Source organism: Paramormyrops kingsleyae, chromosome 25 (assembly GCF_048594095.1).
Source record: "Paramormyrops kingsleyae isolate MSU_618 chromosome 25, PKINGS_0.4, whole genome shotgun sequence".
NCBI lineage: Eukaryota > Metazoa > Chordata > Actinopteri > Osteoglossiformes > Mormyridae > Paramormyrops > Paramormyrops kingsleyae.
This window is the reverse complement of record NC_132821.1, coordinates 22,437,663-22,465,208: the sequence shown is the minus strand read 5'-3', so window position 1 is coordinate 22,465,208 and position 27,546 is coordinate 22,437,663. Positions and strand designations below refer to the sequence as shown.

Here is a 27,546-nt window from a genome sequence, read left to right as displayed (position 1 = left end):
ATTCCAACATAACGACCCATCTGATAGTTGGATGAGACCGAGAATATTTCTGTAACACCTACATAACATTTGTGCAGTTATCAGCTGTCGCAGATAGTTGTCTGTTTTCCGCTTTGCTGCCTGTGATTCTTCGTGAAAGGTGGGCGGAGCATCAGGGATTAGGGGCGGGACATCGATTGGCGTTGGCCCAATGAGAAGACAGGTCCCACCCCTCTGTTCTCCGGATCTCTGAACTAATCCAAATGCTACTAGTGCTCACTGACCTTTTATGAATCCCATCAATTAAACCAATCTGTCACTACTATTCTCTGGTCTTATTCAAGATATTAATATTGTACGCAACTTCCACCAAGTTCGATCTTCACAATTGAACATTTCATTGAATATTTAATGACCTTGCTGCCCTTAATGTTATATATTACACCGGTTACATCAGTATCACATTGTGATTTTAAAAAAGAATTTATGAATTAAGAAAATTTTGATGATCCCCTAATATAGGAACTCCTAATCACAGGCATTAAGATTGGCATTTAACATAAGGCTATGGAGTCCCAGGGGCAATTAAGTGCGATAGAACACATGAGTGTGCTAAAATAAACTGTCCCCAGAAATTCCCCCCCCCCCCACAATGTTTTCTCCTTTGGTCCTTAACTCTCAATTCACCTGCTAATGACATGTGTTAGTTACATAATAATCCATAAATCGGTCCAAACCCTGACAGCAGCTCTCCTAGGAGTGAATAAGCAGCTCACTCTTGCCCGAACGGGTCCCGATACTGTGGAAGGACATGTGACATGCATGTTATATGTGCTGCATACATAGAGATGTAACTAGAGCAGAAAGTACAACAGGGATGACATCATGTGAAGGATAAAATCCCCGGATCAGTACCTGAGGGATTTTGAAACCCTATGATACACTTTAGGTATAGATGCCCTAATGTGTGCATCTTCTACTCTCTGCCTTCTTTCTTAGTCATAACATTTTTATAGTTTCCCTAATTAATGCAAGGAAAACAAATCGAGAAAATATGTGAATGTAGGCTCCCTATCGCAAGGATTCATAAGCCATTCATCACATTAACTACACCAAACAGCATCCACCTTATTCACATAAGCTACACACTGAGTGCATTTGGTGTTTGCGTTGCATTTCGCTTGCTTGGATACATTTGCGTGGTCGGTGACCTGTGGAGAACGCTGGCCCTGAATACCCAACTGACCCCCCCCCCGCCCCGCTGTGTACCTACTGACGTTCGTTTGCATGTAATTGTTTAAATCTCGGCAAACCACGGAGCCTATCAGAGGACCATAATCAACGAGTCATTAAAGGCTCAGCATATCAAGCAAGCTGAATTGCATTCGATGCAGGCAGGCTGGAAAACCTCCACCGTACAGAAAGAGGTGTGATATCACCGCTGGCACAAGCCACTGCACCCCCCAGCCCCCCCCCCCCTCCCCCAGCCCCCCCCCCTCCCCCAGCAGCCTCCAATGCGATGGCTCTAACGTAAATTCTGACAGTTGATCATTCCGTTTATGCCGAAATGTGGCATAACCACCCGTGTGACTCATCCGGAAGCGATTTCAGCGTGACGACGCGGCATTCGTCGGCACCGCGATTAGCGGTAATATCACCCATCCAGGCTTGATACGAAACCGGATTCATCTGAGCCTTTTGTCTTCACTATAAAATATTTGTTTATTATGCAGCTTAAGCTTGGCTGATGCTGTGAGACAGAAAACAACATTATTTGCACAAAGGCAGCATTGTAATACCATGGTTTTCTAAATAAATAAAGAAAACAGGAGCACAGGATTTGGGATCTGCCAGTTACTAGATTAGCGGTTAGCTTCTCTGGAATAAGCTATGCGGCTTACCATTTTTAATAACTTATTTAAAGTTACTGAAGCAATCAGTACAAATCCCCTTAACAAAGGTACGACAGCGGAACCTTCTGTTGGCGCCCGGCTCGGTTCCTTAGTCGCTATGCTAGCTGGTGCCCCAAGGGGTCCGAGGGGCTGGAGAGTGCCGGCAGCTTTTACTCAGACGTGAGGAGGGGCTCCTTGAGGAGCAGGGGGTCCTCCATGTCTCCTCCACCACCACGGACAAGCAACAGTAAGCCCAGCAACATGGTGTGATGGAGAGACTACGCCGAATGAGCCAAAACAGCCAGAGATCTTCCAAGTGGCCAGTTTGCTGGGATTTTATTCTGTTTCATCTCTCTGTGTTTGGTTAAAACCCTCAAGGTTTTACAAAAGATTAGGGAACATACTGAAAAAATCAGTTTTTTTTCATGTTTGTTGACTGTGCCACAGTATAAGCCAAGCAAGTACAGCAAAATGAGGTTCCCAACTTAAACGGCTGATGACCCGGATGATGGCTGATGACCCGGGTAATTGCTTTGTTAAAATTTCAGCTTCCTAAAGTAGCTAAAAGGTTGGGTAAATAAACTCTGCTACAACAAGTTCACCGATCTTTGTTGACCGTCACAGGTGGTTGGGACTAGACAAAGGGCTCACATGGACGATTATACAGTACGATGGACATGGACCATTCCTCCTGCATTAGCTCAACTTTCACGCTCAAACCTACTAGCTCAAACTTCGAGGTACATGCTCAGACCTGCCAGCTTAACGTTCAGCCATACATAATCCACTTTGCTAGCGCGACCTTTGCTGTGCACGCTCCGACCCACTAGGGCAGGGGTGCCCAACTCCAGTCCTGGAGGGCCGGAGCCCTGTGTAGCTTAGTTCTTTCCCTGTTCCACCATAAATGATTCAGCTCAAGAGCTGTGTGGTAATTAGCACACGCCGTTGAATCAGGTGTGTTAAATGAGGGGAAACCCAAAAATGTGCAGGGCTCCGGCCCCCCAGGACTGGAGTTGGGCACCCCTGAACTAGGGTGACCTTCACAGTGCACGCTCCAACTCTCTAGGTCAACCTTCGCAGTACACACTCTGACTTGGTAACTCAACCTTCACGGTGCACCCTCCGATCCACTAAGTTGACCTTCACAGTGCACGCTCTGACCCGGTAGGTCGACCCTTACCGTGCACGAGCTGACCCGCTAGCTTGACTCTCACCATGCATGACCCATCCCACTACCTCGACCTTTGCTGTTCACACTTCAACCCGCTAGCTCAACCTTAGCTGTGCACATTCTACCCCGCTAGCTCGACCTTCATCATGCATAATCAGACCCGCTAGCTCAACCTTCACTGTTTACACTCCAATCTGGTAACTTGATCATTCCTATGCATGCTTTGGCCACTTGACACATGCCCATTACCATTCCTAGGAGGTGTACCCCAGTAAGCCTACACCCCAAACTGCTTTCCTACTAACCCTCCCTCAAGATCATCCTCAGAATGAAAGGGCTGCAAGAAGTGACCCACAGCTGGGCACCCCAGACCCACAGCAAACGAGGAAATCTGTGGAACATACTGGCATTAATTCTACTCACAGGGAGAGGTCTGCAGTCTGGGGAAGGTCTGGTTATTCTGCTGGACCAAGTGAGGTGCTGAATACGAATGGCAGCCGGCAGGACATGTTCAGCTCAACATGGCAACTCAGAACAACCTTTACTTTAGGCATAGAAGTTTTGGAAAGGGATTCTGATTTCAGTGGTAACCAATATATTGTTATATATACAGCGATCCCCTTGTTAGGGTCAGGGTTCAAATGTCAGGGTCATGCTGTTTCTCTGCAGCACGCAGAGTCACAGAGTTTTAGACACATCACATGCAGAAACTGAACATGTGAACCACGAGTAACAATGAGAAACTGTGAAGAGAAACACTCATCTGTTATTTGAACAACCGGGAGAGGTGTCAGGACATGGAAAAATGCAAGAAGAGAGGAGAGAAAAGTTTATATTAATCACTGAATACCGAAAGCACCCAGTTTCCATCAGGTCACCATATCTTTAACACAGGTTAAGCAGGCCCTTGTAGCTATCTATAAAAAACACATTGGTCATAATGTTATGCTCACAGGGCAGCTACAAAGCTACAAAGCTACCTGAGGTATATGTCTGGTACTATAAGTTTAGACATCCAGCGGTAATTTTGACAGCTCTATACAGTACCTTTAGCTCTGCTCCTGGTCACGAACCGAAACCTTCCCAGAACAGATGCCTGCTTCCTGGCTCAGAGATAAGGGCCCATGGAAGACTTGGGGACTTTAATTTAGATTGCACACATTAGGGCATTAGGAAGTCAATCAGTGGTATCGCTACATTTTTCCCTCTTGTTTAACATACTCAGTCGAGCTTGAAATGCATTGACTCAATGGTAGAGGGCATCCGCCCTTTCTGTCCCATGCCCGAATCTACGGAATTATAAATTCTGTCTATTCCTCTCGGTAGCTGGCAAATTCCACTGATGCCTGAACAGGGCCCTGCCAGCCAATCAGGGGCCGTGCTTTCCTCAGGTTAATTAATTAATAATTAGGGTTTTTTAAAAAAAAGTAACTTAAAAAAAAATAAAAAGAATTGTGAAGACTTTTCTATTTATCATGACCGACACCGAAAGTGCCACAGGCATCGCGTTAAATTTAAAATAGCATTAAAATAATAATTGACATTATTAAAAATGGATAAAACAGAGCCTGAAGATTATGCTTCTATGCCGCACTCAAGGAAAGACCGAAGCTACCGCAGTGGATTATGGGTAATTGGCAGACATAAATGCTAATTGGCCCATTTAAGTGAAGTGCGTTGGCCGGAACTCAAATCACATGCAGGCTGTCCCCTCCGGACCTGCCTTTGACACCCCGAGTCGATGACCTTGTCCTCACTATTTACTCCTGTGAACTAAACTCGGTGTCAAGCCATATCCAGGGACATTGTGTGTAGGGACCCTAAAGGAAGCAACGATGTGTCTGTAAGACTCAGAATATAAATAAAGCGTATAAAGGGACACGTCACCTCCACGATGCCCTTCTGGAGGCTGCTGGAGGAGCTGTGGCTGATTGTTGCGGTTTTGCGGTTATGTATGTGTCCACGTGTGTATGGGGGGATGGGGGTTTGTAGCTTTGCAACTTCATCCAGGTGAAGGCTGAAAGTCAGGGAGAATACTCAAGTAGAATAACACCTAAGAAACGTGAATCATAGCACAGCTATTAAATATGTTTTTACAATTTATATGCGGCAGAGCTTAGCCATAAAGACCACAAAAAGAACAAGGCTCTTTTTTAGTCTACCGACATATTGAGAGCATTTGATAAATTAGAGTTTAAACTTAGTAATGACAATAACTGCCCTCATTGACGCAGGTGGCCTTCAGCGAGTACTTTCTTAAAAAGCTAGATATCATCGCTTAATTACACAAAAACAGAAGCACCATTCAGAGGTATCACGCACAAATGGCTCCATCAGGATAAAGGGGGGGATGCAGGCCGACTTGTTCAGACAGTGGCTGTTGACAGCCCAAGCATGCGCTGTCCACTCAGGGCAAAAGAAAAGGCTGAAGACCAGCGTTGTTTAACCTTCTCAGCGCCCGTTGTACGACAAGATGTGGCATAAAGCTGCTTCTGTCCTTTCCAATCTTCAGGGAGACCGCTTAGGGCACAATATTAAGGGTGCCCAGCCCGCATCGCATATCACATTCATTTACCATCTCCCCATCCAGAACACAGCCATGTACTACCAACCAAACGGCCCCAAATGAAAACAAATAAAAACAACAACAAAGCAAATAAATAAAGAAATCCCAGTGGAGCCGGCGGTGACCCGCAGCCCGCCTCTTCCATTATTCATGAGCTCATTAGCGTATCTCCATGAGACCTTTTCACTGTCCTCCCGTTCCACCTTCTAGAATGACAGGAGAAACAAGTGTCAACCAGACGGTGCATCCATGGTGAATGACCACTGCAAAAAGCTCAAAGAAAGCAAAGTGATGTACGCTGCCTTTATCACTCAGGTCGCCTAGTCCCTCCCGTAAACCTCATCCAGCCCTGGCTCTCGCCGTAATCAGCCCCCGCCCCCCACCATTCATCACACGTGCCACGGTCATAGTCGCCCCGCACCACCGAGAAAGAAACAACCGGAAGAACTGTGACTCAGGCTGCTTCTAAAATGCGCAATTTCTGGGCCGCAGTGTGGTGCGATCCTAATGAGGACGAGTCCATGAAAGCGAGTCTCCTCTCGGCTCTGACAGCCCCACGGTAAACAAAAAGAAAAGAAAAAAACAGATGGCATGCTACGACAAATATGGTCAACGTTAGAGGTATTCGATGCTACCATGGAAACAGCTTTAGCTGCTCGTTAAAATAAGCTCACAGGAGCATACAAATGGTAACCAAGTTAACCTCAAAAACCTGTACGTGAACCCCATAAGGCATGGAGGGCAGCAGATAATGTGATAGTTAAAGACACAGACCTAAAGGCAGTTAAAGACACAGACCTAAAGATCCCAGGGGCCTGTTGTAGCCTCCATCAGCAAGGTACTGAGTGTGAGAAACCTCCAGATCCGAAATCAGGTTAAATTAACATTTTCTCTGGGCAACATATCAGTTGAGGGATGTTGAAGGATTTAGTCATAAAACAGAACGTTGCGATGCTCGTTATCATGTTCTGCTTTGGTGCTGTTTTAATTTCAATTTTGCACACTTTTCCCACTCCTAGTTTCACATTCCTTTTGTGGGAGACAATTAGCTTTCGCTTGGGAAATGTCGGGGAAGGGGGGGGGGTAGTAATCGAAATGTTGGGCCTAATGTAAACTACTAATGAGGCTTGGCGCTCCAACGAAGACGGCTGGAAGATCGAGCACTCGCAGAGCTCGTTAAACATCAATACTGCCCACGGGAACCTCTGTCCTGAAGCGTGTCCCTTGGTACCCAACATCCAAACATTTATACCCACTGGGCTAGATGCTTGACCTTTCTCCCACCCTTTTGCTCTCATTTGCCAGATAAAATGGCCAGGCGAAACTGGAGAATTTCGTAAGATTGATGAAAACCAATGAAAGCAGGTTGGGACCAGTTGGGTTCAACGGGTCAACTTGGCATGGCTTGGAGAAATAGGGACTATAAAACATTCTGTAATAAAGATGAACTGATCGGGCTAAATTACGCGGCTCGGAGAGTACACCCTGTCTTACTATCAGCATTATAAAGAATAAACACAAGGCGTACAAAGCTAAGAGATTACACACAGCCACTATCTATGCCACTAAGGCTAAACACAAAGCGTTCGCTGCTCGGAGACTACAGCCTGCCATGCTATCATGCACGCCGCCTTAGAAATCTTCCACGGGATGACAAACGCTTTAGTATTCCTCTCGCAAAGTCTGGTTTCCAACTCGATTGCTCGCGAGCGGGCAGACGTCTCTGCGTCAGGCAGGGCCTCGCCTCCTGACGAGGGGTTCTGGCGTCGGGCGTAGAAGACGGCGCGGTCTCTCGCGGGCCGCTGCCGCTCCCTGAAGCCACATTACTGACACTTCTCAGACCCGAGATTTCGAATTTGATTTCAAACCGTGGGACGTGGTGCAAATCCAAGCTAAATAAAGAGCCAGAGCATGTTAGGAACCGCAAGCGAAAAATAAAAGTTTTATGTGTTCTTTTTTCGCTTTTCACATCTTCCCCCTCGTCCTCTGAGTTCAGCGTGACAGCTCTATATCTTACTCCAGAGAAACGTGAAGGGAGTGATGACTCCATCTTCTTTTCATCTCGACTATCCAAAATTGGGACAAGATGTGGCGTCAGGTGTGAGGGCCTAGCCGCTCCGTGGCACAACAAAGGAGCCCCGCCTCCTCTGTGCTTCCCAGAATGCCTGGCAACACGGCATGGTAATGGTGACGGCCTCTAACACCGAACGCGGCCACCTCCGACTGTCAAGCGGACGGAAAGGAAGAAGGGGAGTCGGGTCTTCTGTGACTTGCCGGCACTACGAAGGACGGCAAGATGCAGAGGACACATGCGATTTTGCGAGACTGAGTTACGAAGTATGTAGGTGAATGAGAAACTTGGGAGTATCTGAAGAAGAAGCTGTCGTCCTTCAAAAGGACAGCAGTTCTGTTGAGTGTGAAGGGTCCCTTGAAGACAACTGGTAGGTCGGCATACGAATCATGCGGCACAGTTCAGCAGGACTGAAAGAACGAGCCGCAACAGCCTTCAGACTCAACAAACTGTGTATGCTGACGGCATGGACTGTAAATGAGGGTCTTGAAGGCCATGGTTACGGTCCGCTCACCGCGAGAAAGGCGAACAGCCACGCCGCTGACCTTTACAGAGTGAAAGGACGGCTGCAGCACCAAGAGGACCGCACGGTCCCATATCGCCGGTCGGCTCCGTTCAGGTTTTTCACTATGAAGTGGCCTTCGTCAAACCTTGTCCAACCTCTAGAGATTCATAGCCTCCAAGAAAAGGTAATTCAAGAAGAAACACATCAAGCCTGCCGGCTACTTTATGCCTAGATCTGCCGGCTCAGGGAGTTGGACCCCTAAGCAAACACAGAGCCTGGAAGATGGAAATTAAAAGAAAACCTAAAAGCAGGGGCAGTATCCATTCCAGCCCTGTGAGCCAGCCGGTGTCCCCCGGAGGACTGTCCTGTCAGATTTTTCCATTGTTGGTATCCTTCTATCTCAAGAGGAATTTGGGCTCCTTTATTCCGATGAGTCAACAGGGTGTAAGGAGGTAGGGCTGTGACCTCTCCCTTGTCCCCAAGCTGACAGAGGGTTGGTGGGGTAAGCCCATTTCAAGCCCTGCTGTTCATGTCCACTGAGGAGCACTGTATCCTTACCAGGGAGAGTGATGCCTGTTCACGATTCGCAGGCCAAGCTGACCACAGCTTCCCGGGCTTCTCTGTGCAGCCATACCCAAAATCCCCAGGCTGATCGCTCAGCAGCCCCGGCCCCCATCGAGGACCTCAACAACGTGCGATTAATACAAAGTAAGTCAGTGACCTGTCAGTCAGGGCCACATGAGTCTATTTACCCTTCCTCTATATATATCACGCCCCCCTTGTCGTGGCAATATGGCTGATGTCAGGTGCCAGGGCGGTCCAAATTCGGGCCTCATTTCAAGCCTGATAAAACTCGCCGAGACAGGTGTACCGGTGTGACGGCCTCGCTCTGACTAATGAGACACGGGGGTACGGACTCCTCAGGTCACATCGAGCTTGCGGTCATACCCCGAGGGGTCGTTCCTGAGACGCCCCACCCATGTCTGCGGGATGATCATAGCACTGTGGCCTGAGAGGACCAGAACACTCCTCAGACATTAAGCTAAGAGCATGGTTGATGTCTCTCGAGGCATGAAGCAGTTGCCTCGATTCAAAGAGCGGGGAGTTCAGGGTATAGTGCGTCCCCCCCACACACAGAAGGGGTATCCCTTCCACTGTCTTAGATCCATCCATCCATCCATTGCCGCTTATCCAGTACAGAGTTGTGGCAGGCCTGGAGCTTATCCCAGAAGACAGAGAGCGTGAGACGGGGGATGCCTTGTTCAGGGGCCAGGGGTACATAAGCCTACCCTGTAAATAGTCTTTCTTGATAAACTTAAACGACATGACACCTAAGCCTTCACTGTCTCAGTTTTCAGCTCTGCTTTTCCGTACTGAGTGCCGGTCGGCTGATGGATGCCGGAATGAAGCGGGCCTCTTTAGTCGCTTTCCAGTTCACAGGGCCTCCTGGATAATCCGGTGGTGGATATCACGGCTTTTACCTCATTGGGGGAGCTGGGGTGGGGGGGGGGCCGAGTCGCAGCTGCCTTCCGCTCCTGTCCTGCTTCTGCTCCTCTCTTGGATGTCCAGCCTTTTCATTCATCTCGGTAACGTAACTATGCATAGAGAATTGGGGGGTGGGGGGGTGGGGGGGCTGTTGACTGGCTCACCAAGGGACCCTACATGAAAACGTTAGGGGGCTTTGATCTTGACGGGCCTTTGAAGATCCGGCGCTTCCGCACCAGGAAGTGCCAACCGAGGCTCCCGCCCACTGCATGCAATATTGATCAGGAGCCATTTTTTATTGTGGAGGATATGAGAGGAGCTGCACTGGGTCAGGTAGATTACCCACCGACCTCCGTGTGACTTCTTCTGTGGGGGGGGGGGGGGGGGCACATTCAGTCTGCCGTTCCGAGGGTCACAACCCCATTTGTTCGCTCCTCGGCGATTCCTGCGTGATATTGATATTATTACTGCGGTGCTGGTTTACCCATGTGGTTCACTCAGATTTTGTCATTTAAGGAATTTGATAGCACTGCGTCCTGATCGGTTGAGGGAAGGGAATAAAAACACTACGCTCTGTTTGGGTGAGAGAAGGGGGATGAAGGCATCGAATTGGTCTAGAGGAATGTGACGCCACTGATTCTGTGAGGGAAGATGAGTAAAGGATCTATGATCTGATTGGTTGAGAGAAGTGGAATGAGGACACTATACTCTCATTAAGCGAGGGAGGAAAATGAAGGCACTGTGATCTTACTGGGTGAGGGAATTACACTCTGGTTGAGCGCTAAAATAACTTGTTTCTGTAATTGTGATGCTTAAATTTCATAAAACACAGACTGAAATCTAAACACGGAAATGCAATATAATCATGAAATATTGACCTCTCTAAAGTCTTTCTGTGTATTAATTGCCTTGCTTCTCCATTATAATACAGAAATATGTACTAAGTGCTATGCTGGGAAAAAAAACATTGGCATCTCTATTTTGGTTCTCCTTCAGCATCTGAATTTAGTGGCCATTTCTCTATGTTTTCAGCAGCAATCATTACAACTCAGCGAAATGCATTAATTAACATTGCAACATGATTAAACTCGCTTCAAAATGCGCGCTTTGCTTTGAGTCCGTCGCTAATTAAGGCCGTTTTTGTTTGAATGTTTACTCTGGTGGCATGACCTGGTTGAAATCGCCTGCATTTTCTGTTTTTACTGATTGATATGCGGCGTTAGAGATCATAGGATGATGACTCTCCCCTCACTATAGAGCCCCTGCCGTGGGTCTGGCACCCCCCCCCCCACCCCCACCAGAGTGTTTGCGAGAAAGTCAATTTGCACCTTAAAATTGGTTGATCATGCTGAATAGGTGCGGTTCGATATCAGGCCGTAATTCAGGAGGACGTCCTATATCCTGACTGCTAACCTTTCTTATTCATGAGTGGGGGGGGGGGGGAACGATGGAAAGAAGCGTGAGGGGTAGAGTTGAGGATGGGTTATGAGGATTGCTGTAGTTACCGCCCTCCCCGAAAGTGGCCCGCGTGATTCTTCTGCCGCAGGTCAGAAAGCTGACCCCCCTCCCACCCGTATCACCCAAACTGCTTGAACATACCCCACACCCCCCCCGGAGAAGGACGGGCCTATAAATTTGTAGAGTTCTGCGTCAGCAGAAGCCTTAGCCGTGAAACAATATGAGAAAAGCTCTTATTTCGGAAGAGCAATCCATCTCCCAGGGCCTTAAAGTGGCCAAACATTTCCCTGCTCTTCAGACACCAGGTGCGACAGGAGGAAGAGAATGAAAATTTACCAACATAAATTGTAACTCGCGGCCTCCAGTAGAGGTGTGGGGGGCTGCGGGTCGACACGGACCACGGGCCGGTGAGCAAGTATGCTTTCTAGAATCTTCTTTCGCTCCTCGCATCTGGGATGAGGGGGACCGTGAGTTGCGGTGTCGCCGAAACTCCGCAGGGTCGCCGTCTCTCAGCGGCTCATTACCGAAATGCGGTGAGACCCACGCAGGATGGGGATTTTTTATTTTTTTCAAATGGATATTAAACATTATTTATTTTTGAAAACGAGGTTTCTGTGTTGTGCCGTGAGGGCCCCTGACCGGCTGCGAAGCGCGGTGAGTCACCGTCGCGGTGAAATTTCAGTTTGATCTCCTCTGCATATCTGTGACAGACGGATTTCACGCTTTTTTTCACCCAGCTAATGCTGAAATGAAAAGCACAAAACAAAAACCACTTCACCTTGCTGCGTTGTTACGGAGACACACTGGAGACTTCTCATAATGACAGAGGAGTGTTCGCTAGTTGCGCGGAGGGGAGAAACGTGGTGGTCGGCGCATTTTCCAAATTGCAACATCAAAGTCCGGCACCCCTGCTTTCCGAAACGTTTAATTTCATAAAAAGCTTTGCCATTTTCGTTCCCCGGCTTGCCTTTTGGTCACGCGGACTATTCACAGCCTAGAAAACGGCAAATCCTTTTCCCCAACAAACTCACAAAGTCCCCGGATTCTCACCCATAGGTATCAGATTGTCCCCTTTTCTGCGATTTTCAAATTGTGCGCAAATTTGAGTGGAAGCCCCGCCCCCGCACTGGCATCCGTCGACTCTGGATATTGCGATATGGCATTGGTTTCCTTCCCTGGCGGATATGAACACCCCGTCGCAATGTCTGCGTGAAGTCAGAGCGCGAGAGGCGAACGGAGCGGCGTTGTTTCCGTCCGCTGGCGTGCAGTCGCGCGTCTAATAGCATTAGCGGCATTAGCATAAACCTGCTAAATCTTATTTCAGCATTTTTTGGGGGAGGGGGAGGGGGGATTAAAATGAAAAAGTGCGCCGTTGTATTAAATAATATTAGTGAGGCGTTGTGCCTGTCGCGGCAGGATGCTCCCTCCACGTGCCGCGTGGATCCATGGCGGAGCAGCCGGGGCGACTGCCGGCTCATCCGGCTGTGGTGACAACATAGCTGGCACGTTCCGGTAATGAAAGGGGATTAAAAAAAAATACTTTGTTTGGAGTATTAATATATTAGAAGGGGAGACCTCATAATGCTTGCAAGATTAACATTTTACATAATAATGCTTTCTTGCTTGTAACTGCAGTCCATTATTCATGTGGGTATTTACTTAATTTGTGTTTTTTTTCCCGATCTTTTCGATCTCGCCACATCTGGCCTAACCGCACCATCCCCCCGTGTCAAATTAAACTCTTTATTGTTGCTGGCCGACTCTACCCTCCCTCCTGCCCCTCCCGCTTGTTCCATATTTTTAATGAATTATTTTTTTAGAAGCTCTCGAGGATCACGAAGCATTTTTCGGCATATCGTAATTACTCAAGGGGTCGTTTAATTAAATTTCTCCCCTAATCTGGCGGCGAGATTCGCTCGCCGGTCGCTTTGGGTGTTTGTGTTGAGGAGCTGTGGAAGTAGGGGGCTGACAGTGAGGAGGGTGTGGGGGTGTACTTGATGTTCATGGTGCATTAAACATTAATCTCAGGCCAGTCAGGGCCCCGTTTTATCGGTCATTTCTGTACGGTGCTCTTGTATTGGACGATGCAGCCGTCACTCCTGTTTGACAGCGTTCTATTGGCTGGGGTATCAGAGAGGTGGGCTTTACAGTACCTCCTTTTCTTTGGTTTGGTTATGACTATGGTGCTGGATTAACGCTGCCGTTGCCGTGCCGTTACAGTACAGTTACCATGCGGGGGGGGGGTGTTTTCTTACTGTAGAATTTAACACCATGGCAGCAGACCAATCAGCAGTTCTGTCACACCCACACCAGCGTCTGACTAATGGCTTCCGACGTATTTGCTGAGTGCGTCTTTAACCCGGCCCCCCCAAGCGTGGGCCGGGGCCTGGCCGGGCCGTCCGGGGATGCAGGCAGAGATTCCCGTACTTCTTCCTTAGTCACAAATCGGTGACGTGTGGCTCCGGGTTGGTGTGATGTGACGAGTTTGTCGTGATGTGTGGCCATTTGGGGAGGCTCCCAATCGGCTGTGCGAGAATCTCATATTGCGTGTACTTTTAAAATGGCTTCCCAGCGGCCTGCCCAGTGCGACTCACGCTTTATAATTCAACGCCTCGGGGTGCACAGCCTCATGAATTATTTTGCCTTTTGTTTTTTTTTTTTTTGTAACACTTGTGTCAAAGCATACTGTGTAGGAGCGCTGACGCACAAACGTGACCGCCGCGGGGGTAGGGGACTCCAAAAATGCCGCCGGTGCTTTGGTCAGGTCCCGGCTGCAGGTGCTCGTTTGCCTAAACCCATTAATTAAAATGAAAATCAGACGCTGAATATGAAGCTAAACACCCAGCGGGCAACTTCCTGTTTGTTCCCTTACTTAAATAAAGTTAACATTTATTTATTTTTCTGCTCTTCTCTGAATGTGTTTGAATAAGCTTTTAAGGCACTTATTCTTTATATAAAATATCTCCCGGGCTTTGAAATGAGCCCTGTTTACCAGGCAAACACACCCAGTTACTGCAGTTCCCTCTGCCCCCCCCCCCACCCCTCGCTTCCCACACCAGCGTACCATGTCTATAAGAAACACACTGCCTCGCCTTACTGCATGTGCAAATCATAGGAATCGGGTGAAAGTGCCTTTTCAAGTGCGCCCCCTGGAGGATGGGCTGAGCAATCGCGTCTGACCTTGACCCAGCGGTGCGCTGCTCTGATTCTCGGCGACCGTTTCCACAGCTTCACCTTGGCCCTGAATCCCTGGCAAAATGGAGAGACCATGTTACACAGTCCAAGCAATGCATCCAGTAATTAATCAGCGCTGCGTCTACAGTCTTCACTCCTCTCAATGATGCTGTCTGACGGCAAAGAACCAGCCCAGTTCATTACTGCTACAGACACTCTTTCGCTTCTTGGGGGGGATTATGAAGCCAATTTCTGTCTGTGGTCGTTTGCAGCAAAGCATGTCCAACAATGCCTTGTCACGGAAAGTGTGGCCCCAGAGTCATACTTTTCTGTTTCTCTGTCTTCCTTGCCGAGGAAATCCTTGGTCAAACACGTGGCGTTCGCGCTGGCTGAGCGGCGGCGGATCGGGTGCCATGGTAACGCAGCTTGCACGAGCTGATGTGGATTTGTACGACACGCGGCGAGCGGTCGGGGCCAAGTTTACCGGAGTGTACGCTCGACTGGAGTGCGACCCCCCCCCCCAACTGTTACAGAATCTGTCCCCCAGTTGACACTGGTGATTTTGCGCTCAGTGCTGAGAAGGGGATGCCCTTTCTGGGATTTGCCAGCCCCTCCATGTCCCCTGCGGGGGGCACTGTGGAGTGGACGTGCTTTTCGCTGTGGTGGGGACCTGCACGGAGGCGATAAACCGTAACTGGTTTATTACAGGCTGGTCATGTGACTCACCAGTAGTATGATGTGTGCTCTGCCCTGATTGGACCGGCCCTTTAAAAACTGCTCTTAAACTAAACGTTGCTTAACCGAAACATGCATTGTAAGCAGAGTATCGGGCCTTGATGGTGGAGTTATGGGCCCATAGTCCGGGGTGTCATTGGAGAGGCAGCACACCTCATTAAACCCCACTCAAGTACTACGAGGATTCATCCGACCCCCACCGCCACTTCCGTGGATCTGTGTCCCGCAGGGAATTCGTCACTCCTACCCGTGATCCCGGCAGGCCCGCGAGGCCCGACGTCGGGAGTCGTTCTATCCAAAAGCAGTGAGAGGCGTCTGTTTACCCCTTTGCTTTAAAAACATGGCTGCATGACTGACAAACAAACTTTACATAACAGGCCTGTCGATTATGTATGCGGATATGCAAATGAGCGCGGCGGGTTCCGGCGCGGTGTCGAGGGAACGCGGGTCGCTCTGCCATAAATTAAGCCGCTCTATTTCCCAATAATAGAAGGATCCCGGTTCATCTTAAGGGTGCCGAGCCCTCCCCCGTTTGCCCAGGCCCGCCGAACCGCGTCAGCTTGCGTGGGAGTGTCATTAATGTAAAAAAACAAAGATAGATACACGCTTTCCGCCTGCATGCTTTCATTCTGGACCTGAACCCCAAATCCCCCCGGGTAACGGCGCTCTGTAACCGGCCAGCGGTTCTCGCCATGTCGATGATGTCATTTGTTTCTTTTCTCCTCTATTTCTGTTTTTCTTTCCTCTCTTCTAATGGGCCACCCTCGTAATATTCACTTTTCATCCCTCTATATGAGATCGGGCCAAGATTGCTGACTCTGCTGATCCTACCACACCCACACCATCTTCCCAAACCCCCCCCCCCCCCCCTTCACTCTCACACCCCCCCCCCCCCTCAGTCGGGCATTACCTTGAAGAGGTGAGGATCATGTTGCATGAGCTCTTTGACAAGAATCGTGGGCCTCATTGGCTGCTCCTGAAGAATCCGGCTGCTACGCTTTGATTGATTTCCATCAGCGTCTCACGAACCCAAATTGGCTGCCTAACTATTTTAGCTTTCGATGCTATACGGTGCCTTCTGAACTCGATAGCGCCATGTTTGGGTTTTGAAGTGAGCGGAGCCAGGCCCCCATTTCCAGGGGGCGCAATGTTGGGCTTTACTTTAGGGGTATATTTAGATGCGTGGCTTGTCTGACGAAAGTGGGGTATGTTTGGGCGCTCGCTCGCGACAGGCTGCCGTCAAATTCCCCATCGCTTTTGGGGGGGGGGGCTGGAGACAATGTTTTCAAAATAGCAATGGAGCATCATATTTTTGCTTTTTTGTGGTTCATATTCAAAAGTATTAAAAAAAACCTCCCAAATAGAAGCAAACATGTAGTTTATTGGACTTAGTTGAGATTCTGCCGTAACTTGTGTCCGAATTCCAGTCCATGTCCGTCGGTCCATTTTCGTAATCTCCTGTCATCCTGTATAAGCAACCTAAGCTATTTTCTGGAATATTCTGGAGACGGTGCATTGATCGGAGATCGGGAGCTGTCTGACACTCCTCACATTAGTTTTTACAGATTCCCGGGATCAGAGCTCAAGGAGACGGGCAACTCCCTCTGCATGATGCTAATGCTGCGTTACATTTGAATTCATCAGTCTGAGTTCCTAGTCGGAATTGCGACGGAAAGTCGGAGAATCTACACAACCTCACAATTCAAGATGGCCGCACCATTCATCAACAGAAGTGAAGGCTGTAGTTATATATTGTTTATTAGCACTTATGTCGTATTTGTTTCTCATTAAATTGGTCATACACAGAGTACTGTCCAACTGCTATCTGTGGACATGGCGTACAGTGTTTGTATGTGCAAAATAACTGACTGGTATTGCTAACAGTGGCTAACAATGAACCTGGGTAGAACTGGTGTTCCTGGTGTTCCGACTTGTTGTACGGGAACGCGGTTAACTTGGGTGTGATGTCATTACCAGCTCTGAATTCTGACCTCCGAGGTCAATGGAACGCAGTATAAGCACCACTGTCTGTGTTCGAGTGAAGAGCAAAAATGCTCCCATGCTTTACTCCCGCCCCCCCCGGCAGTCACATGACGGGGGACCCCCCCCCCCCCCCAACACAAAGTGCCCGTTAACATTTCATGGCCAATCCGTCCTGTCTTCGGCTTCTGTTGCCCAGAATCTGGCCTGCTTTGTTTCGTGTGCCGTAGGCAGGCCTCTTAGACTGAAGGTGTGCAACCCCAATGCTCTTGCTCCCCACACGCTGCTCCCACCGACAAGGTGGCCTCTTGGAGGTAGAGGTTAATCAGCGGGGGTGCAGCCAAGTGGGAGAAGGGAAAGATTTAGTGTCCTGCCAGCCATTCTCAGAGGGAGAACTACGCTGTTTGGAGAGCAGCCAGTGGGGGGCGCCGGGGGGTTGACAGGGAGCCCAAGTCAGCAGAATGGGAATGTGGAATTGAGACCGTTGCCGCGAGCAGGGCGTGGCCTACCTCCAGCAAAAGCTCTCAGGCTTGTGTAAGGGAATTAACACGTACTTGGGTTCCCCCATGACACCGTAGTGACCCTTGAACCTTTATGACGCTTTTCCACTGCTACCAGGAACCGAGCCACAAACCAATGATTTTCCATTGCAAAGTATGCATGCCGTACCCAGCCGTACGCTACACAACACGGCCCAGTTAGAAAGCGTGACCAAACCCAGCTGGTTGCATTACCACCATATGACTAATTGAAATGCACGGATATACCAGTGATCTGCATCCATAAGCTTGGATTATCTGAAGGAAAAAATGGCATATTCTATATATTATTAATTATTAGTAGTTTCGCACATTGCAATGTATTAATACATTCGTGATGACTCGGAATTTGAAAATTTCCAACCTTCTACTTAAAAAAGTACTGTAGAACAGCTGAGCCGAATGGATCAGTAATGCTAATTCACACAAGCGAATGCTAATTCCGCTAACATTTCATGCTAATATAACAGCAATTCTCACAGACATGCAAGCAGAAACATAATGAACATAATAAAATAATAAAAATAATAGTAATAAATCATGATGTAGACCGTGTGGACAGTATAGATGCATCTCAGTTTTACGTCGCAGTCGCTCTCCAAATTCGGCAACGCCTTTACTGAGGCACCCTTCTGCAGTGGAAAACCAAAGCGAGCTGGAACCGCCCAGTAACTACACAGCAAAATCACCAGTGTTATATCAACTCGCACAGTGTTAAATTCAACACTATTCCAGAGTTTATATAATTCTCACTGGTTTTGAGTTAAATCAACACTTTGCAAAGTGTTAACATTTTAACTACATTGTAGTGTTAAGATATAACACCCAGCAGTGTCAATTTCCACACTGTACAATGTTAACCATTTTCACTGGGAGTGTTATTTTATAACATTTATGGTGTTGTTTAGGAAACTTTTAAGTGTTCTCTTTAACACTGATTACAGTTAACTTTTTCACTATGGGTGTTATAAATAACACTATGGATGTTATGAACTAACATTTTCAAAAATTCATTTTCACACTGGATTGTGTATTATATTTCATTTTTGAGTGTTACTCTAACATTTACAGTTTAACATTTTTTTTTTTTATGACACAGCAGTGCTCTAATCTGGAATGTAGGGTCTTATACTACAACACATTGATCTGTAATTATGACTAATGTGTTATATTGAGTGCATGTTTTAGATCATCCTACCCGATGAAGGAAAGAAACAAAGATATACATCTTGCCATTTTAATATAGGTTATTTTCCAAGCACCATGGAACATTTGTACATTTACAAAGAAAATAATGGCACAATGTACAGTCCATCGCCACCACCATAAGCATTTTGTAGGTCAAAAGGCTTGTATATCTCAATAGAGTCAGGTTTAACAATATTTTTTTCATCAGTTTCAAACACTCTATAAGCATGGTAATGTTCACTGAAGTTTTCAACCACAAGTTTGTTAACTATGAAGAAGGTGACACTATTAACCAAAACTATTGTTTTTATCCGAGAAAATAAAGGCATCTCATGTTTAGACCCACAGCAAATGACCAATCCTGCTCTGTATTCAGTCCCATTAATATTGACCCAATTAGCAGTGAAGGTGTCTTCTGGAACAAAAGATGAACATTGGGTTATCATTGTACTATTTTCTTCATTGTCAACATTAAATAATTTCAAGGGTCCATATTCAACATGGTTTAAAAGACATGTCTCCCACTTGTATGCGATTGACGTTTGGTGTTTTTTGGCAAGTGACACAGTGATGTTCTTAAAGTTTTTAAGGGTGTCTTTAAATACTCTATGTTTAGCCTCACCTCTCATACTCCATACATGTAGTAATGGCCCAATTTTTCTGATGCAGGCTGGGTAGTGCAACATAAAGTGATGTTTAGGAATCATGTTCCTACCTGGATACAACTGTTTGAACAAGTCATGGTGTTCCATTATTAAATGCTTTAGATGCACAGTCATGCCAAATGTAACAGACGGAGAGAATATGATGTTAATGATTTGCAGTAAAAGCAAAAGTAAGGTCCAGTTCTGATTTCCTTCTGGCACAATGTCACCAAAAATTAAAGGAATGTTTCTTATAAGACAGAGAGTCTGAATGGAGTTGAGGCCTATACTATTGCCACTACTGTCCAAGTTCACCCTTGTTGGGCGATTTTTGCGCTCTATGTAGCCATAGTCAAAAGCATAAATCCGTGACAAAAGAGCAGGTTTTGGCAAAAAAAATTCTGACAGATATTCCAACAGCAAATTTAACTCATACTGTGCCACCCCTTCGAGAATGTCATGCATGATGTCCAACGAAAAATTTTGGCTAACATGAAAGAATTGTAGACTGTTCAGTGTTGAATTCTTTTTTAAACCATAAACATGCAGCTTTTGAGGATCAGATTGCAACTCACTGCAGTGCATTTCAAAAAGCTCTTTCCCTCGTAAGATTATCTTTGGATCATCCTCAGTATACACACTCTGAGAATCATCTTTTGCAATTAAACATAAGCGACAAAAGTAACGTCCACTGAAAGACTCTATAAAACCCAAAATTGCATGCATCCCCAAATTGTCCCCAGTTATCTGACATATTGTGCCATGGACCTTTTCAGATGAGAAAGGTAAATCAATGCCATGACATTCCAATAGTTTTATGTCATCAATCAGAGGCTGTAAAATAGGATCAAAGCCATATTTTTTCACATCTTCTGCATGAAACAATGCAACCAAATGGATGTTCATCAATGCAGTATTTAACTTTGGAGGCAGATTTCTGAGGACAAAGTAGATTGCACCAATTTTGTGAACACCACGTTTGGAACCTAGTGGATTTGCAGTCTCAAAGTCGTCGTAATAAAGTTGAATTTGCAAAGAGGTTTGATGTTTTGAAAACAATGGATGAGACTTGAAATAACTTCCATCACAGAAGTCTTCATATCTATCTGCTTTTGGTACACATGGTTTAGCAAGCAGCTCGCAAATATAAGAATTGCGACATATAAATTTGATTGTTTCCAAAATTGGAATGTACACAAAAGTATCTTTCACTGGTACCTGGTCATAAGTGCCTGTCTTTTTATTTAACCTTGTATCATAACGCATTCCTAAAGTCTTTTCTACTGGCTCCACAATTCCCCATTTTTCACTAAAATATGTCTTTCTTTTAGCTTCAGTATCAAAGCTCTCAACTGGGTTGTCAAAAGTCTCAAGACATTTTTCCAAAGTAGATCTAATAGGATTATCTACTGGCACAACGGACAGCACTTTATGCTTAAACTGACAGTGCAGTCCATCAGCAAATTCTTCCAAATCATAAACAAGTGATGACACAAAACTATTCGCCAAATCACTACCACTGAGTTTACCAACAATTGTAGTACAAATGGCTTTAGTTTTTTCTTCTATTCTTTGACCTGATCCATTGTTTTCAGAACACCCAGCCTGTATGACATTTGTTTCATCAACCTCTATATCTTTATCCTGTAAACTGTTAAAATCATCCTGAACTGACTCTGAGGTTTCTGCATCACCACTTTGACAACAATCTTCAGCATGAACACTATTTAAATGTTTTTTTAAACCAGCATATGTAGTGAACTGACGCCCACAACTTTCTTGAGAACAACCTAACTTAAATTTGGTGCTTGGATAAAAACTGTGGCCTAGTCGCAAATGACTGATCAAAGCCTGACTGTTGACATGCAGAGCTTGACAGATAAAACATTTATACATTGTTCTCATTCAAAATTTTTGCACGTAACTCACGAACACGTGGTGACTCATCTGTTGAGGTAGCATCAATGTTGAATATGGTAGTCTGCACAAAACTGTAGAGATGTACCAGTGATTCATCGTAAGATAAGTTGAGCACGTAGTGGGTTTTGAAAAGTTCGTCAAAAGCACTCAAGGAGCTGGTGGCTTGGCAGGGGATGAGTTGTTTGTCCACTGCGATGTAGAAGGTGTCGATCCTGCTCTGGGTTCGGCCAACAGCGAGAATATATGGTTGTTTACCATCTCCTTCTTTCAGGTGGTCATCAATGCTGCAGCATGACTAAAAACCAATGAAATAAAAATATATACTTTTCAGTAATGCTGGGTATAAACCACACATTTAGTTTGACATCATGGGCCTTAGTACATAGTTGTAAGTTAGTAGTAAGTCAAAAAGATTTCACATGGAGAGAAAAAACAAGTGCTAAAAGAGTGTCTTTAAGGATTTAAAAAACAAGGCAACGTTTACCTTGTGAAAGTGCACCATTTTATCTGTTGCATCACTTGGACTTATTTTGGCTCTCCTCTTTCGTCCAGCTGTGGGTGGCAAAAGATGAAGAAGCAGCAGCAGGGAAGCCATGTCACTGTCCCAGTCTGTTTAGGGTGGAATTTATAAGATGAATTACATTATGAAAAATTATAAATCAATATTAGTTACATCAAACAAGCATGCTCTTACCATTTTCATCATTCCCCGTGAGTTTCTCTGCAGCCTTTAGCAGACGGCAGAGGTCAGCTGACTGAGTCAGATGTTTTGCCTCTTTGATAACCTTTGGCTTGATTGATGTGTCCCACTTCTCAAGCAACTTGGAGGCTGTTTCAGCACCAAACAGCAGGATGAAGTCTTGATTGACCTGTTGATCATACACAAGCAAAGCCAGGGTTCAGCATTGATTTTGACCAATATAGAATATACCAGGAGACCGGAATGTCCAATGATCTCATATTTTACTGCTACCTTCTAAGTGAGAACAACATTTAAGTCACAAATATATAACTTACGAGTCCTTTGACATCCAAAAAGCGTGGAAATGTTTTGAAAACATCTGCAGTTCTTTGTGGGTCATGCAACAGGTCCTGGCGGTGTTGGAACGTCATTTTCATCTTCTGAAATACACTTGCTTCATCAGGAGAGTGAACCAGAAATGAAATGGCTTCCTTGCAGGCATCTCCGTCAAGTTGTTGAGGCAGTGTGGTTGGTGATCTCCGGCGCTTTGGCCCTTGTTCTTGAGGCACTGAGATTTCCTTGACTGGACGTTTGGTTGTAGACCTGGACATGGTCTTGAGGCGCCAGGCTAAATAACCAGTGCCCCTCACCCCATCGTAGAAATGCTCCTGTTATATTTAGGCAAAGAAAATAAACACCAAATTAGGGCTGAAATGATTAATCGAGTAATTCAATTAGTAAAAAGCTTCGATTTATTTTTTTTGCATCGAGGCTTCGTTTAATTTACTAGCCCGCAGTGCAGCGGAACTGTGCGCTGGACCGGCTGCCCGATTGGTTCCGCGCATGCGTGTAGTAGGTTAAGGTTGGGTTACAGGTCTGTGCATGCGCAGAATCGAGCAGCAACATGGCGGCTTTCGTAGCGCGCATGCGCGGAACCGATCAGGCAGCCGGACAATAAATTTTTTTTTTCAAAGCTCAAAACATTTGATTATTTAAGGCAGTGGTCCCCAACCTTTTTTGGGCCATGGACCGGTTTAATGCCAGAAAATATTTTCACGGACCGGTCTTTACTCATTTTTTACTCATTTTGATAGCTTTACGTATCACGTGACCGAGCAACGTATCACGTGACCGAGACAAGTGTGATGGATGTAACAGAGGGAATCCGGTCATTTTTTAAAAATAAAACATCATTCAGACTCAGATAATAAATAAAACAGAAAATATGTTCTTACAGCACATGCAGATGTTAGATGCAGATGCATTATCGATTGCTATTTCTCATCTTGAACAACATTGACTTAAAATACATCACAACTTAAAATGCAGTTTAATTACAATATATTAGTAGTCCCCATCAAATAGAAAATCTTACTTATGAACTTGAACCTTACAATTAGCTGAAACACTTACATAGCCCTTTGGAGAAAAGGGATCCTTCAATGCAGGAAAGAGAGTAATAATTCCAAGGGCGTACTTCTCCCTTTGCTGACGGGAGGGAATCCTGCTATAGAGAAGACAGCCGTCAATGTTGAATCAGTTTTACATTACACTATACGTTACAAGAATACAGAAATTGGCCCTTCATTACATTTCTTATACTATTATTCTTACCCATGTCTCTCAGTCATATCACTAGCCAATATGTTAACTAGCTGTCTCCGGGTGCGGTGTCTCAGTGATTTTTCTGCCTTGTATTCTTCCAGAATATCCTCTCCGCCAGGCTTCCTTTTCAGGGCATTTTCAACCTGCTCATATGAAAGGGGAAAAAAAGTTTTCAAGTTTTCGATTCTCTCTATTATGTAAAGAGAAAACACATACCAATACACCAATACATACCAATACATACCACACATACACATACCACATACCATGCCTTGCACATAAAAATTGCAGGGAAAAATGACAATTTTATATGGTGTCAACTCAAAACTACACAAAATATTTTCTACTCCCAACTCTACCTCTTTTGCAGCCTCAGACGCAGAACTGCCTTCTTTGCTGGATCTACTGCAGCCTGCAGGAATGTCCTGTTCCCTTAGGTCATTGTCATTTGATGAAAGTGATATAGTATCCGTGAGGGATGATACTGTATCCGAGGAAGATGGTGTTGAATGAGCTAAGGGAGAAAAATCTTTACAAAAGATCATTTTGTTAACTTTCATTACTGTTTTGGCCACATTCATGTTCAAACATTTTACACAAATATGACCCAACTCTGTCCATTGCATAAATAAAGGTCAATATCATTGGTATCAAGTAGCAAAAACTTGGATCTGCATTAACTGGGCTATACACTGACAATGTACATTTTTGTAACAAATGTATCTTCCTTACCTAGAATCCTTTCACATACTGTGAGACATAGGTCTGGATGGGCCTCCACTAACTCAAGAAAAATGTCTTCATCAACTGCTGTGTCAGTTTCATCAAAAATGTCCAATTGAGCATCATCAGGAAGTCCGAACTTGCTTTTGGCTGTAGAGAGATAGAATATAACCATAAAGTCACCTCAAACAGAGTAACTGAACAACAATCTTTTTTTTATTTATATATTTCAGGCAGGTATTTATTAAGAGCAGTATAATAATAATGCATAGTGGCTCAGTAACTCTGCACTTCCCCATCTTTAAAGAAAGTAGAATATATTAAATGACTCTGCAGCAACAATTACTGGAGCTGATACATGGACAACATATTATGCTCAACCTCTAAGGATATCTTACCTTCACTGATAAATTCTAAATAAGTGAAGCCTTCATGCAATTTGATATATTTCTTTACACTGAGGTACTTCACTTTTAGCAACATGTCCTGGTGAAGAAAATAGAAGGGGATGGTTAAGTGCTATATGTTCAAGAACAACATTTGAACTGCTGAACTTTGTGAACACAATGGTCTTTCTCCCCTTATTTGAGATCTTCATCCACAAAAAAACGACAATGGTGATTCCTCGTCACAAATATTTAATAAATATAGCATACAATGCGTTTAACCTAGTCTAATAGTGTACTGTTAACATGGTATCACGGTTACACGGTACTTCGTGGAAAATGATCCACCTTAAGTTGGCTATCATGTCAGCATGATAATCTATTTACAACCTTCTGTTGTACGCTTTGTAGATAAGTGCATTCTGACACATGAACATATCTGTCTATGTAGGCTGTATACTGTTAGCTTATTTTTCATTTGACATGCTAGTCTGTGTCAAGCTAAAGAATTTCACATTTCCCTTGCTACTTACGATTATTAACGTAAACGTTTAGCGTTTTGTGTGAATTCAGTGCTCCTTAAAGTATTCACATGCAATTCTTACCATTTTAACAGAATATGATCGTGACAAGAATGTCCCTTTAGGCTACGTGAATGGGCTAGCATTTTACCTCAAGAGCACCTTACAACTAGCTGCCAACAACTACCAGTAATTCAAACTCTAACGTCTATTTTTTTTTTCTACGAGAACACCCCTCCCTCTTTTCATGTAATAGGCAAACAATACAAGCTAGAATTTTTTCATATGGTATTCATGGTTAATCAGTTAAATATTTTCGCTGTAGGTTAAAATATTAACTATTGAAAGACGGTCAGTTTTACTATAGGCTAACGAATCCTGGCATTTACCAAACAGTACGCATTCCACATGGCAAAATGTTACACGCTTTCGGTAAATAACATTCTTATTAATAATTTAACATATTTCATAATTTGAAAAATTAATTAATTAATTAATTAATTAAATAGTCCTTTGTGTTTCTTACCTCAACTTAATAGATCTCGACACCAAACTTCTGGCGGGCTCTTCTTTCCCAAGAGCGCGAAAAAACCGGATGTAGAAATGAACTCCAAATGAGTGTTGGGAATTGACCCACTGAATTAACCCCAGCTACAGAGCTTTCTTATCACTGAAATTGTTAAAATAACTCACAAATCAACACTTGTTAATTCTAAATAGGTAACACCAGGAAAATTAACTCAAATCAACACTACCAATTTTGCTGTGTAGTTTCTCTTTGCGGTACGGCTTGGGTACGGGTCGGTTACTGTATGCCAGTGGAAGAGTGCGATCAGATTATCCTGCAGTGTCTATGAACCTCGATTTGCTGTCTGTCTATTTTTCAGGTGTGATTGGGCACTCTGAGTGCTCAGGAAACCCACTAATGTTCCGACAGCAGTGGGTGTCAGGCTGGTATAAATGCAGAAAACGCCTTTTCGCTCTTCTTAATACGCATTGAAGACACTCCTTGGAATCTCTCTGATCAGCTGGCCCAGCCACACACTTCATCGTGGGTGATTACATATCGTAACCAATAGAGGGGATCGTGATCTGGACTATCCTGGTTACTGGGTGAATTTGTTGACACCGAAGCAGTGGAAAGGCCCAAAATGTCTCATCCCACCAGATGTGAAAAGCCACTAGCTTCCTCTGGTTCCACTAGCTTTGGTTATTCTCTGCTGGGAGGGCGCAGCGTTGAGTCCCGAGCACAGGCCGACCCTTCAGGAGATTATCCACGGTGCAGGGATGGGAGAACCAGCCGGGATTAGAGGCGGAGGAAGAGTCCCAGACTTGAGGAGGATGAGCAAAACCCTCTTGGTATTGGGTGTCAACTGAAAACAGGGCTGATTGTAGAGAATTGGGATGGGGAGTGTATGGCATTGGGGGGGGGGGGGGGGTTGGCAGATGGGGCAGGGGTGGCGATGGGGCAGAAACAAAGCAGATGCAGGTGGGTGATGGACGGAGGGGTCGTCGACACTTTGTCACAACAAATGCGAGCGAGACCTCAGAAAATCAGCTCTGCTGGGTGTGAAATAAGAAACATGGAATTTAAATCCATTCGCCATCGCCCTCAGTTTCCCCCCCCCTTGACTGGGGCAACCCGCCTGGTTACGCGGCAGACTGTGCCCCCCCCCCCACTACGCAGCGAGATGTGACATTCGAAGGACAGTCACGGATCAGCACCCACCCTGGACCGTTCCAGAATCCTGCCCTGAGGTCACCTACAGGCTGACTGTGGCCAGGTCATTACATCATGATGCTGGGTGACCTTTTATGCACCTGGCTGCCATATCCCTCAAATCTGTCTGAGCTCATGCTTTAAACCTGCTTATTAATCTGCATGCCTCGTGGTGGGGGCTTGGGACATGGAGGACCTTTCGATCGTCAGTCCAGGTGTTCTCTGTTACTAAAGATGTGTGCCCTCGGCAGGGTGGAGGGCACTGTGATCCGTGCTGACAGTCCTGCTACGCGGTCCCTGTGCCCCCGGCTGCGTGGTATTCCCGCCACGTGATCCCCCCTGTCGCACGGCCCCGCCCCTCCGCGGGGGTGACTGCGTAGCCCATGCCGTCACCTGGACACGGCGTTCGCGCGCTTTAGACGCGTTAGCGGAGGAAGATAAATCTGAATTCTCTGCTGCAGCTGATCAGTATTTGATGTGGAAATGCTGAATTTGTCTGGCGGTAAGAGCCCCCCCCCCCCCCCCCCATTGCCTTCCCGTGGTTCCTCACGCTCTGACGACCCGGCCAGTTTGAATCTTCCCTGGCTCCGGGTGGATATAGC

At 45.8% G+C, this 27,546-nt stretch overlaps 2 protein-coding genes across 9 annotated transcripts in view; one reads left to right on the top strand and one right to left on the bottom strand.

Moving 5' to 3' along the window:
* The window catches only part of ctnna2 (catenin (cadherin-associated protein), alpha 2), a 239,838-nt gene that overhangs the window by 96,788 nt on the left and 115,504 nt on the right, over positions 1 to 27,546 (top strand). The window lies entirely within an intron of this gene.
* On the bottom strand, positions 18,779 to 25,968 carry LOC140582987 (uncharacterized). 3 transcript variants are annotated; one of them, XM_072707544.1, is made up of 10 exons: positions 25,751 to 25,968; positions 24,716 to 24,803; positions 24,327 to 24,467; positions 23,954 to 24,123; positions 23,604 to 23,737; positions 23,403 to 23,496; positions 22,325 to 22,657; positions 22,002 to 22,176; positions 21,792 to 21,916; positions 18,779 to 21,602 (listed from the first exon to the last, which is right to left on the bottom strand). In XM_072707544.1, exons 2-10 carry the CDS (start codon positions 24,798 to 24,800, stop codon positions 21,276 to 21,278), a joined length of 1,584 nt encoding a protein of 527 aa, XP_072563645.1. In that variant the 5' UTR covers positions 24,801 to 24,803; positions 25,751 to 25,968; the 3' UTR covers positions 18,779 to 21,275. The 3 variants fall into 3 exon arrangements, with proteins under 3 accessions (XP_072563645.1, XP_072563644.1, XP_072563643.1); XM_072707543.1 differs by lacking the exon at positions 25,751 to 25,968 and adding an exon at positions 25,309 to 25,740 and having other exon boundaries at positions 23,403 to 23,493; XM_072707542.1 differs by lacking the exon at positions 25,751 to 25,968 and adding an exon at positions 25,309 to 25,739.